This window comes from Scomber japonicus, chromosome 16, assembly GCF_027409825.1.
Source record: "Scomber japonicus isolate fScoJap1 chromosome 16, fScoJap1.pri, whole genome shotgun sequence".
In the NCBI taxonomy this organism is placed as follows: domain Eukaryota; kingdom Metazoa; phylum Chordata; class Actinopteri; order Scombriformes; family Scombridae; genus Scomber; species Scomber japonicus.
This window is the reverse complement of record NC_070593.1, coordinates 531,218-545,059: the sequence shown is the minus strand read 5'-3', so window position 1 is coordinate 545,059 and position 13,842 is coordinate 531,218. Positions and strand designations below refer to the sequence as shown.

At 43.5% G+C, this 13,842-nt stretch overlaps 2 protein-coding genes and 1 pseudogene across 2 annotated transcripts; all 3 read left to right on the top strand.

Moving 5' to 3' along the window:
- Positions 1-342: 342 nt before the first annotated feature.
- Positions 343-3,568, top strand: LOC128375748 (tripartite motif-containing protein 16-like; annotated as a pseudogene).
- A 2,888-nt stretch (positions 3,569-6,456) lies between these two features.
- On the top strand, positions 6,457-8,130 carry LOC128375577 (tripartite motif-containing protein 16-like). The gene has a single exon (XM_053335961.1). It carries the CDS (start codon positions 6,457-6,459, stop codon positions 8,128-8,130), a length of 1,674 nt encoding a protein of 557 aa, XP_053191936.1.
- Positions 8,131-10,740: 2,610 nt separating this feature from the next.
- On the top strand, positions 10,741-12,429 carry LOC128375747 (tripartite motif-containing protein 16-like). Its single transcript, XM_053336165.1, has one exon. The coding sequence runs from the start codon at positions 10,741-10,743 to the stop codon at positions 12,427-12,429; it is 1,689 nt and encodes a 562-aa protein (XP_053192140.1).
- The last annotated feature ends 1,413 nt before the right edge of the window (positions 12,430-13,842 follow it).

The following is a 13,842-nucleotide window of genomic DNA, read 5'->3' as shown; positions in this document are numbered from 1 at the left end:
TGTGTGTGTGTGTGTGTGTGTGTGTCTGTGTGTGTGTGTGTGTGTGTGTCTGTGTGTGTGTGTTATAAATGAGGAAGAAGCTTTTTAGCTGCAGGAGGAAATGAAGCGAGGGTTTGGTCGATCAGCTGTTCACATTAAATCAAACTGAAGATCGAACCCACTCAAACAGACCTGATCACGTGACCGATGACATCATCATCTGATCGGCTACACGCTGACTTCATACAGTGTTTTTATAAAATGTCTTCTGTGTAAATATTAAAGAGAAATAAACAGGAAGCACAGCCAGCAGGCCCATGTGGGCTGTAATATGGGTCCCAAGTGGGTTTGTCTGCCGTTTCCATGGCAACCCCACCTGTGTTTGCCCAAATGGGCTTCGAGTGGGTTCTGACTGGGTTTCAGGTGGGACCCAACTGGGTGAGATCCATGTGGGTTAGGGTTAGGGTTAGTTATGTTTACCCATATGGGGTCTAAGTGGGATCAGAATGGACCTTAAATGGGCCCATTTAGTCAGCCCACATAGGCTTCACATGTGGGACCCATGTTACTGAAACAATATGGGGCCCATACAGTTTACCCTGTTCATGCCCATGCCCACTCAGTACCCACATAGCCCACATTTAACCCATGTGTGGCCCATTTTAACCTTCACTGACATTTCTCTTTGTTCTAAATGTTAGTTTCATGTTTGTATTTGAAGCAGTTTTTCTCCTAAATCACCACAAAGTTCACAAAATAATACGTATGTACTTTTACTCTCGTTCGTTCGTTCGTTCGTTCGTTCGTCTTCTTCCTCTTATCCTGGTCGGGTCGGGGGGGCAGCAGCCTAAACAGGAAGCCCAGACTTCCCTCTCCCCAGCCACTTCGTCCAGCTCTTCCCGGGGGATCCCGAGGCGTTCCCAGGCCAGCCGAGAGACATCGTCTCTCCAGCGTGTCCTGGGTCTCCTACCGGTGGGACGAGCCCTGAACACCTCACCAGGGAGGCGTCCGGGAGGCATCCTGACTAGATGCCCGAGCCACCAGGTGCTCGCCCCCGAGCCTGACCCCCAGGGCTGGCTCCAGGGGGGGTCCCCGGTGACCCGTGTCCGGGAAGGGGACACAAAAAACCATCTGTCATAATCATCATTGGGGTTTTCTGAGCTACCTTTTGTCTGGCCCCTCCCCCCGGACCTGTTTGCCATGGGAGACCCTACCAGGGGCATAAAAGCCCCCGACAACTGAGCTCCTGGCATCATTGGGACGCGCAAACCCCTCCACCACCATAAGGTAGTAGCTCAGGGAGGGGACTTTTACTCTTTTTAAAATTAAAACCTGAAGAGTTTGGTTTAGACCTGCTCTATGTGTGAAGTACTTTGAGATTACTTTGTTGTGATTTGGCGCTTTATAAATAAAGGTTGATTGAATCCTGCAGTATGATTTTTCATACAGGACTTTTACTTTTAACTGAGTATTTGTACATTGCAGTATTGGTACTTTTATTTTTAAAACATGAAGATAATAAAAAACTTTAATGACAATCAAATATTCTTATCACTTTTACTACAGAGTTTCTACAGAGGATCATGTGACTGTCAAAGGTCGACATTTATCAGCAGGATAAGATGAACTTTGGTTTTATTTGCTTGTATTTCAAACACAAACAATATTATTAAAATATGAAATGTGTTGTGTAACTCCACCCTGGGATCATTTTACCCATTTACCTGTTTCCTCCCCTCACATCTACAGCTTGTATCACATGTTGTTCAGATCAAAGTTCAAACTTATTAAACTTATCAGGAAGTGAAGGTCAGTCAGTCGTTGCCTCTGAGAGCTGAAATGGCGCAGAGAGATCAGCTGGACCGAGAAACACTCTCTTGTGTGATCTGTCTGGATCTACTGAAGGATCCGGTGACTACTTCCTGTGGACACAGCTACTGTACGAGCTGTATTAAATCACACTGGGATGGAGAGGATCAGAGGAAGATCTACAGCTGCCCTCAGTGCAGACAGATCTTCACACCGAGGCCTGTCCTGAAGAAAAACACCATGTTAGCAGCTTTAGTGGAGCAGCTGAAGAAGACTGGACTCCAAGCTGCTCCTGCTGATCACTGCTATGCTGGACCTGAAGATGTGGCCTGTGATGTCTGCACTGGGAGGAAGCTGAAAGCCTTCAAGTCCTGTCTGACTTGTTCAGCCTCTTACTGTGAGAATCACCTCCAGCCTCACTTTGAATCAACCAAGTTAAAGAAACACAAGCTGGTGGAGCCCTCGGAGAAGCTCCAGGAGAACATCTGCTCTCGTCATGATGAGGTGATGAAGATATTCTGCCGTACAGATAAGAAGTGTATCTGTTATCTGTGCACTATGGAGGATCATAAAGGCCACGACACAGTCCCAGCTGCAGCAGAAAGGACTGAGAGGCAGAGAGAGCTCGAGGTGAGTCGACTAAACATCCAGCAGAGAATCCAGGACAGAGAGAAAGATGTGAAGCTGCTTCAACAGGAGGTGGAGGCCGTCAGTCTCTCTGCTGATAAAGCAGTGGAGGACAGTGAGAAGATCTTCACTCAGCTGATCCATCTCCTCCAGAAAAGAAGCTCTAATGTGAAGCAGCAGATCAGATCCCAGCAGGAAACTGAAGTGAGTGGAGTCAAAGAGCTTCAGGAGAAGCTGCAGCAGGAGATCACTGAGCTGAAGAGGAAAGACGCTGAACTGAAGCAGCTCTCACACACAGAGGATCACAACCAGTTTCTACACAACTACCCCTCAGTGTCACAACTCAGTGAACCTACAGACTCATCCAGCATCAATATCCGTCCTCTCAGATACTTTGAGGATGTGACAGCAGCTGTGGCAGAGCTCAGAGATAAACTACAGGACATCCTGAGGGACAAATGGACAAACATCTCACTGGCAGTGACTGAAGTGGACGTTTTACTGTCAGAACCAGAGCCCAAGACCAGAGCTGAGTTCTTAAAATATTCACGTGAAATCACTCTGGATCCAAACACAGCAAACACACAAAGCTGTTATTATCTGAGGGGAACAGAAAAGCAGAACGGACGGGACAACAACAGTCTTATTCTAGTCACAGAGACAGATTCACTAATCAGTTTCAGGTCCTGAGTAGAGAGAGTCTGACTGGACGTTGTTACTGGGAGGTGGAGTGCAGAGGAGGAGGTGATGTAGCAGTTGCATACAAGAATATCAGCAGAGCAGGAATTCAATCTGAATTTGGACGTAATAACAAATCTTGGTCTTTACGTTGTAACACTGACAGTTATTCATTTTGGTTCAACAAAATTAAAACTCCCGTCTCAGGTCCTCGTTCCTACAGAGTTGGAGTGTACCTGGATCACAGAGCAGGTATTCTGTCCTTCTACAGCGTCTCTGAAACCATGACTCTCCTCCACAGAGTCCAGACCACATTCACTCAGCCTCTCTATGTTGGACTTTTGGTTGATTTTGAATCCACAGCTGAGTTGTGTAAACTAAAATAGACAGAAGTCATTTCAGACTTCATGTGTCAGATGTTGTAATTCTTCATGTTTTTGTCTCCATGTGTCTGAGCTGCTCAGAGATCAGCTGACACGCTAATAGGGATATTCAACACTTTATTAACTTTATGTATGTATCGTTTATATAATCAGTTTCTTTAAATGTGACTTTTTCCTGTGTGTTTTTATCCATGGAGGCTCTCACTGCTCATCACCATGTTTTTAACCTTCACTGACATTTCTTCAGATGAAATGTGAACGTCTCTTTGTTCTAAATGTTAGTTTCATGTTTGTATTGATGTATTTGTGTCTGTTGTTTCTTAAACAGAGAAAACAGCAGAACTTCCTTCATCACAGATATTTCATTCTCATCACTTTGTAAATTCATAAAGAAATGTTCAATCAAACTGTAATGATCATGAAGATAATAAAAAACTTTAATGACAATCAAATATTCTGATGACTTTTACTGCTGAGAGTTTTTATAAAGGATCAAAGGTTGACATTTATCAGCAGAGTTTCTGGATAAGATCATCTTTGGTTTTATATGCTGGTATCTCAAAAGCAAACACAGCGTTGTTACGGGGAGGTGGAGGAAGTTAGGAGGATTTTTCATGCAGGACTTTTACTTAATAATAGTTATAGTAGTAGTAGTTATAATGGAGTATGTTTCCACTGCTGTATTAGTACACATGTGAAAATGTATTTGAGTTCTGACTTTAAACTCAAATAAATGTTTCACTTGTGGCTCCAAACTTCTCCTGCAGCTTTACTCTCTTTATGACTAACTAATAGTTCTACTACAGAACGAGGTAACGAGGTAACGAACATGTGGAAACATCTCAGAATAAAGCTCAGACAGTCGTTGCCTCTAAGAGCTGAAATGGCGCAGAAAGATCAACTGGACCGAGAAACCCTCTCTTGTGTGATCTGTCTGGATCTACTGAAGGATCCGGTGACTACTTCCTGTGGACACAGCTACTGTATGAGCTGTATTAAATCACACTGGGATGGAGAGTATCAGAGGAAGATCTACAGCTGCCCTCAGTGCAGAGAGGCCTTCACACCAAGGCCTGTCCTGAAGAAAAACACCATGTTAGCAGCTTTAGTGGAGCAGCTGAAGAAGACTGGACTCCAAGCTGCTCCTGCTGATCACTGCTATGCTGGACCTGAAGATGTGGCCTGTGATGTCTGCACTGGGAGGAAGCTGAAAGCCTTCAAGTCCTGTCTGGTGTGTCTGATCTCTTACTGTGAGAATCACCTCCAGCCTCACTTTGAATCAACCAAGTTAAAGAAACACAAGCTGGTGGAGCCCTCGGAGAAGCTCCAGGAGAACATCTGCTCTCGTCATGATGAGGTGATGAAGATATACTGCCGTACAGATAAGAAGTGTATCTGTTATCTGTGCACTATGGAGGATCATAAAGGCCACGACACAGTCCCAGCTGCAGCAGAAAGGACTGAGAGGCAGAGAGAGCTCGAGGTGAGTCGACTAAACATCCAGCAGAGAATCCAGGACAGAGAGAAAGATGTGAAGCTGCTTCAACAGGAGGTGGAGGCCGTCAGTCGCTCTGCTGATAAAGCAGTGGAGGACAGTGAGAAGATCTTCACTCAGCTGATCCGTCTCCTCCAGAAAAGAAGCTATAATGTGAAGCAGCAGATCAGATCCCAGCAGGAAACTGAAGTGAGTGGAGTCAAAGAGCTTCAGGAGAAGCTGCAGCACACATTCATATTCATTGGTTTTGGCTCCAAACATGAGATTTGATGACAGTGACTCTGCAAGAATAGAAATAGTAATTCATGATTTATCCACACAACGGTAGAGCGCTTCATGACTTCAAAGTGCCATAAATGACACAAATCTGTTGTCCACAAATCAGCAAAATGACGTCATTATCAAACTAATCATCTGCTCAATATATAAGATATTAACAAGTCATATCTATTGGGATTTATATGAGCCTGAGTGTTTACATCATTATCTAGTGATGTCATCTATGAAGGGGGGAAAACCTCAGCTTCAGTTACGACGCCAAATATTTTTATTGGGCGGCCACATTTGGCCCATGAACCACTGTTTGCCTACCACTGCCTAAGACTGCATGTTGGGTTTGAGTCTCAAAATGAACAGCTGATGAACTGTAATATATCCTAGAATTGCTGCTGTAAAAGATATTAATATCAGAGACCAAGTACACAGTTATAAAATGACTAAATTAAACAAATATATAATTGTAGGCAAATATATAAAAATATAATGTCTCATTTACAGTAACACCGTAGAAAGATGCTGTAAAAACAATAATTAAACCATCATCCAGTAATCAAAGTTTCTGCTTAACTGCTTTATGGGGACAAAACAATAAATGAAGTGGTGACACATAAAATATACAGTAACATTTCTAATTAGGGTTCATAACACATATTTAAGTAAATCACAGTTAATGCATGAGGATTTAATGCAGGATGTTCCATCAATTCCTGTTGTTCACCATTAACAAATGATCCAGTAACTATAGATTATATATACATATCACTGAAGACAATAGATTCATTAATGTTAATTCTTTAGATCACTCTCAAATTCCCAACATTACTTTGCCACCAGAAAGCAGGTGAGCAGTGTTTTTAAATAAGATATGAGCTTCATTGTATAAAAAGGTTAAACACTCAGTATCTCTCTCAGACTGCTCCTCTTCCTGGAATGAATCAACGCTTGATAACTCCTCCCTCTTCTTCCTGCTCTCAAACACAACAAGCTCTGATTGGTCCACATATTTCCTTGTTCCCTCCCCTTCAGATCTACAGTTTGAGGATGGGTGTAACCAAAATGTGGTGAGCTGCCAGCCTACATTTACTGAAGCAGCACATGCTGTTTAGATCAGAGCTCAAACTAGTTTCACTTCTCAGTAACAATGACTGTCTAAGTTTCACTTCTCAGAAAGTGAAACTCAGACAGTCATTGTTACTGAGAGGTGAAATGGCGCAGCAAGGAGCTCAGCTGGACGGAGCTAATTTCTGCTGTTCCATCTGTTTGGATCTACTGAAGGATCCAGTGACTACTACCTGTGGACACAGCTACTGTATGAGCTGTATTAACAACTTCTGGGATGAAGAGGATCAGAGGAAGATCTACAGCTGCCCTCAGTGCAGACAGGCCTTCACACCGAGGCCTGTCCTGAAGAAAAACACCATGTTAGCAGCTTTAGTGGAGCAGCTGAAGAAGACTGGACTCCAAGCTGCTGCTGCTGCTGATCACTGCTATGCTGGACCTGAAGATGTGGCCTGTGATGTCTGCACTGGGAGGAAGCTGAAAGCCTTCAAGTCCTGTCTGACGTGTTCGGCATCTTACTGTGAGAATCACCTCCAGCCTCACTTTGAATCAACCAAGTTAAAGAAACACAAGCTGATGGAGCCTTCGGAGAAGCTCCAGGAGAACATCTGCTCTCGTCATGATGAGGTGATGAAGATATTCTGCCGTACAGATAAGAAGTGTATCTGTTATCTGTGCACTATGGAGGATCATAAAGGCCACGACACAGTCCCAGCTGCAGCAGAAAGGACTGAGAGGCAGAGAGAGCTCGAGGTGAGTCGACTAAACATCCAGCAGAGAATCCAGGACAGAGAGAAAGATGTGAAGCTGCTTCAACAGGAGGTGGAGGCCGTCAGTCGCTCTGCTGATAAAGCAGTGGAGGACAGTGAGAAGATCTTCACTCAGCTGATCCATCTCCTCCAGAAAAGAAGCTATAATGTGAAGCAGCAGATCAGATCCCAGCAGGAAACTGAAGTGAGTGGAGTCAAAGAGCTTCAGGAGAAGCTGCAGCAGGAGATCACTGAGCTGAAGAGGAAAGACGCTGAACTGAAGCAGCTCTCACACACAGAGGATCACAACCAGTTTCTACACAACTACCCCTCAGTGTCACAACTCAGTGAACCTACAGACTCATCCAGCATCAATATCCGTCCTCTCAGATACTTTGAGGATGTGACAGCAGCTGTGTCAGAGCTCAGAGATAAACTACAAGACATCCTGAGGGACAAATGGACAAACATCTCACTGAGAGTGGCTGAAGTGAAGGTTTTACTGCCAGAACCAGAGCCCAAGACCAGAGCTGGGTTCTTAAAATATTCACGTGAAATCACTCTGGATCCAAACACAGCAAACACATGGCTGTTTTTATCTGAGGGGAACAGAAAAGTGAAATGGACGAGTAAACATCAGTCTTATTCTAGTCACAGAGACAGATTCTATGATAGGCGTCAGGTCCTGAGCAGAGAGAGTCTGACTGGACGTTGTTACTGGGAGGTGGAGCGGAGAGGCGAAGTTCGTGTAGCAGTCGCATACAAGAACATCAGCAGAGGAGGAAACCGGAATGAATGTGGATTTGGATATAATGACAAATCTTGGTCTTTAGTTTGTGGAACTGACTGGTATCAATTTTGGTTCAACAACATCTTAACTCCCATCTCAGGTCCTGTTTCCTCCAGAGTCGGAGTGTACCTGGATCACAGAGCAGGTATTCTGTCCTTCTACAGCGTCTCTGAAACCATGACTCTCCTCCACAGAGTCCAGACCACATTCACTCAGCCTGTCTATGCTGGACTTCATCTTTATTTTGAAGGAGTTACAGCTGAGTTGTGTAAACTAAAATAGACAGAAGTCATTTCAGACTTCATGTGTCAGATGTTGTAATTCTTCATGTTTTTGTCTCCATGTGTCTGAGCTGCTCAGAGATCAGCTGACACGCTAATAAAGATATTCAACACTTTATTAACTTTATGTATGTATCGTTTATATTATCAGTTTCTTTAAATGTGACTTTTTCCTGTGTGTTTTTATCCATGGAGGCTCTCACTGCTCATCACCATGTTTTTAACCTTCACTGACATTTCTTCAGATGGAAATATGAACTTCTCTTTGTTCTAAATGTTAGTTTCATGTTTGTATTGATGTATTTGTGTCTGTTGTTTCTTAAACAGAGAAAACAGCAGAACTTCCTTCATCACAGATATTTCATTCTCATCACTTTGTAAATTCATAAAGAAATGTTCAATCAAACTGTAATGATCATGAAGATAATAAAAAACTTTAATGACAATCAAATATTCTGATCACTTTTACTGCTGAGAGTTTTTATAAAGGATCAAAGGTCGACATTCATCAGCAGAGTTTCTGGATAAGATCAACTTTGGTTTTATATGCTGGTATCTCAACAACATGACAACGTGACATGAGCCAAGGACCAGAGCTGAGTTCTTAAAGTATTCACATGGAATCACTCTGGATCCAAACACAGCGTTGTTACGGGGAGGTGGAGGGAGTTAGTTTCTCTCCTGAAACAAAGTTCACATAATGCCTGTCCTGAAGAAAAACACCATGTTAGCAGCTTTAGTGGAGCAGCTGAAGAAGACTGGACTCCAAGCTGCTCCTGCTGATCACTGCTATGCTGGGCCTCAAGATGTGGCCTGTGATGTCTGCACTGGGAGGAAGCTGAAAGCCTTCAAGTCCTGTCTGACTTGTTCAGCCTCTTACTGTGAGAATCACCTCCAGCCTCACTTTGAATCAACCAAGTTAAAGAAACACAAGCTGGTGGAGCCCTCGGAGAAGCTCCAAGAGAACATCTGCTCTCGTCATGATGAGGTGATGAAGATATTCTGCCGTACAGATAAGAAGTGTATCTGTTATCTGTGCACTATGGAGGATCATAAAGGCCACGACACAGTCCCAGCTGTAGCAGAAAGGACTGAGAGGCAGACAGAGCTCGAGGTGAGTCGACTAAACATCCAGCAGAGAATCCAGGACAGAGAGAAAGATGTGAAGCTGCTTCAACAGGAGGTGGAGGCCGTCAGTCGCTCTGCTGATAAAGCAGTGGAGGACAGTGAGAAGATCTTCACTCAGCTGATCCATCTCCTCCAGAAAAGAAGCTCTGATGTGAAGCAGCAGATCAGATCCCAGCAGGAAACTGAAGTGAGTGGAGTCAAAGAGCTTCAGGAGAAGCTGCAGCACACATTCATATTCATTGGTTTTGGCTCCAAACATGAGATTTGATGACAGTGACTCTGCAAGAATAGAAATAGTAATTCATGATTTATCCACACAACGGTAGAGCGCTTCATGACTTCAAAGTGCCATAAATGACACAAATCTGTTGTCCACAAATCAGCAAAATGACGTCATTATCAAACTAATCATCTGCTCAATATATAAGATATGAACAAGTCATATCTATTGGGATTTATATGAGCCTGAGTGTTTACATCATTATCTAGTGATGTCATCTATGAAGGGGGGAAAACCTCAGCTTCAGTTACGACGCCAAATATTTTTATTGGGCGGCCACATTTGGCCCATGAACCACTGTTTGCCTACCACTGCCTAAGACTGCATGTTGGGTTTGAGTCTCAAAATGAACAGCTGATGAACTGTAATATATCCTAGAATTGCTGCTGTAAAAGATATTAATATCAGAGACCAAGTACACAGTTATAAAATGACTAAATTAAACAAATATATAATTGTAGGCAAATATATAAAAATATAATGTCTCATTTACAGTAACACTGTAGAAAGATGCTGTAAAAACAATAATTAAACCATCATCCAGTAATCAAAGTTTCTGCTTAACTGCTTTATGGGGACAAAACAATAAATGTAGTGGTGACACATAAAATATACAGTAACATTTCTAATTAGGGTTCATAACACATATTTAAGTAAATCACAGTTAATGCATGATGATTTAATGCAGGATGTTCCATGAATTCCTGTTGTTCACCATTAACAAATGATCAAGTAACTATAGATTATATATACATATCACTGAAGACAATAGATTCATTAATGTTAATTCTTTTGATCACTCTCAAACTCCCAACATTACTTTGCCACCAGAAAGCAGGTGAGCAGTGTTTTTAAATAAGATATGAGCTTCATTGTATAAAAAGGTTAAACACTCAGTATCTCTCTCAGACCGCTCCTCTTCCTGGAATGAATCAACGCTTGATAACTCCTCCCTCTTCTTCCTGCTCTCAAACACAACAAGCTCTGATTGGTCCACATATTTCCTTGTTCCCTCCCCTTCAGATCTACAGTTTGAGGATGGGCGTAACCAAAATGTGGTGAGCTGCCAGCCTACATTTACTGAAGCAGCACATGCTGTTTAGATCAGAGCTCAAACTAGTTTCACTTCTCAGTAACAATGACTGTCTGAGTTTCACTTCTCAGAAAGTGAAACTCAGACAGTCATTGTTACTGAGAGGTGAAATGGCGCAGCAAGGAGCTCAGCTGGACGGAGCTAAATTCCGCTGTTCCATCTGTTTGGATCTACTGAAGGATCCTGTGACTACTACCTGTGGACACAGCTACTGTATGAGCTGTATTAACAACTTCTGGGATGAAGAGGATCAGAGGAAGATCTACAGCTGCCCTCAGTGCAGACAGGCCTTCACACCGAGGCCTGTCCTGAAGAAAAACACCATGTTAGCAGCTTTAGTGGAGCAGCTGAAGAAGACTGGACTCCAAGCTGCTGCTGCTGATCACTGCTATGCTGGACCTGAAGATGTGGCCTGTGATGTCTGCACTGGGAGGAAGCTGAAAGCCTTCAAGTCCTGTCTGACTTGTTCAGCCTCTTACTGTGAGAATCACCTCCAGTCTCACTTTGAATCAACCAAATTACAGAAACACAAGCTGGTGGAGCCCTCGGAGAAGCTCCAGGAGAACATCTGCTCTCGTCATGATGAGGTGATGAAGATATTCTGCCGTACAGATAAGAAGTGTATCTGTTATCTGTGCACTATGGAGGATCATAAAGGCCACGACACAGTCCCAGCTGTAGCAGAAAGGACTGAGAGGCAGAGAGAGCTCGAGGTGAGTCGACTAAACATCCAGCAGAGAATCCAGGACAGAGAGAAAGATGTGAAGCTGCTTCAACAGGAGGTGGAGGTCGTCAGTCGCTCTGCTGATAAAGCCGTGGAGGACAGTGAGAAGATCTTCACTCAGCTGATCCGTCTCCTCCAGAAAAGAAGCTCTAATGTGAAGCAGCAGATCAGATCCCAGCAGGAAACTGAAGTAAGTCGAGTTAATGAGCTTCAGGAGAAGCTGCAGCAGGAGATCACTGAGCTGAAGAGGAAAGACGCTGAACTGAAGCAGCTCTCACACACAGAGGATCACAACCAGTTTCTACACAACTACCCCTCAGTGTCACAACTCAGTGAACCTACAGACTCATCCAGCATCAATATCCGTCCTCTCAGATACTTTGAGGCTGTGACAGCAGCTGTGTCAGAGCTCAGAGATAAACTACAGGACATCCTGAAGGACAAGCGGACAAACATCTCACTGGCAGTGACTGAAGTGAAGGTTTTACTGTCAGAACCAGAACCAGAACCAGAACCAGAGCCCAAGACCAGAGCTGGGTTCTTAAGATATTCATGTGAAATCACTCTGGATCCAAACACAGCAAACCCAAAGCTGTTATTATCTGAGGGGAACAGAAAAGTGAAATGGACGAGTAAACATCAGTCTTATTCTAGTCACAGAGACAGATTCTATGATAGGCGTCAGGTCCTGAGCAGAGAGAGTCTGACTGGACGTTGTTACTGGGAGGTGGAGCGGAGAGGCGAAGTTCGTGTAGCAGTCGCATACGAGAACATCAGCAGAGGAGGAAACCGGAATGAATGTGGATTTGGATATAATGACAAATCTTGGTCTTTAGTTTGTGGAACTGACTGGTATCAATTTTGGTTCAACAACATCTTAACTCCCATCTCAGGTCCTGTTTCCTCCAGAGTCGGAGTGTACCTGGATCACAGAGCAGGTATTCTGTCCTTCTACAGCGTCTCTGAAACCATGACTCTCCTCCACAGAGTCCAGACCACATTCACTCAGCCTGTCTATGCTGGACTTCATCTTTATTTTGAAGGAGTTACAGCTGAGTTGTGTAAACTAAAATAGACAGAAGTCATTTCAGACTTCATGTGTCAGATGTTGTAATTCTTCATGTTTTTGTCTCCATGTGTCTGAGCTGCTCAGAGATCAGCTGACACGCTAATAGGGATATTCAACACTTTATTAACTTTATGTATGTGTCGTTTATATTATCAGTTTCTTTAAATGTGACTTTTTCCTGTGTGTTTTTATCCATGGAGGCTCTCACTGCTCATCACCATGTTTTTAACCTTCACTGACATTTCTTCAGATGAAAATGTGAACTTCTCTTTGTTCTAAATGTTAGTTTCATGTTTGTATTGATGTATTTGTGTCTGTTGTTTCTTAAACAGAGAAAACAGCAGAACTTCCTTCATCACAGATATTTTGTTCTCATCACTTTGTAAATTCATAAAGAAATGTTCAATCAAACTGTAATGATCATGAAGATAATAAAAAACTTTAATGACAATCAAATATTCTGATGACTTTTACTGCTGAGAGTTTTTATAAAGGATCAAAGGTCGACATTTATCAGCAGAGTTTCTGGATAAGATCAACTTTGGTTTTATATGCTGGTATCTCAAAAGCAAACAACATGACAACGTGACATGAGCCAAGGACCAGAGCTGAGTTCTTAAAGTATTCACATGGAATCACTCTGGATCCAAACACAGCGTTGTTACGGGGAGGTGGAGGGAGTTCGTTTCTCTCCTGAAACAAAGTTCACATAATGCCTGTCCTGAAGAAAAACACCATGTTAGCAGCTTTAGTGGAGCAGCTGAAGAAGACTGGACTCCAAGCTGCTCCTGCTGATCACTGCTATGCTGGACCTCAAGATGTGGCCTGTGATGTCTGCACTGGGAGGAAGCTGAAAGCCTTCAAGTCCTGTCTGACGTGTCTGATCTCTTACTGTGAGAATCACCTCCAGCCTCACTTTGAATCAACCAAATTAAAGAAACACAAGCTGGTGGAGCCTTCGGAGAAGCTCCAAGAGAACATCTGCTCTCGTCATGATGAGGTGATGAAGATGTTCTGTCGTACTGATCAGCAGATAATCTGTCCTCTCTGCTCTATGGAGGATCATAAAGGCCACGACACAGTCCCAGCTGCAGCAGAAAGGACTGAGAGGCAGAGAGAGCTCGAGGTGAGTCGACTAAACATCCAGCAGAGAATCCAGGACAGAGAGAAAGATGTGAAGCTGCTTCAACAGGAGGTGGAGGCCGTCAGTCGCTCTGCTGATAAAGCAGTGGAGGACAGTGAGAAGATCTTCACTCAGCTGATCCGTCTCCTCCAGAAAAGAAGCTCTGATGTGAAGCAGCAGATCAGATCCCAGCAGGAAACTGAAGTGAGTGGAGTCAAAGAGCTTCAGGAGAAGCTGCAGCAGGAGATCACTGAGCTGAAGAGGAAAGACGCTGAACTGAAGCAGCTCTCACACAC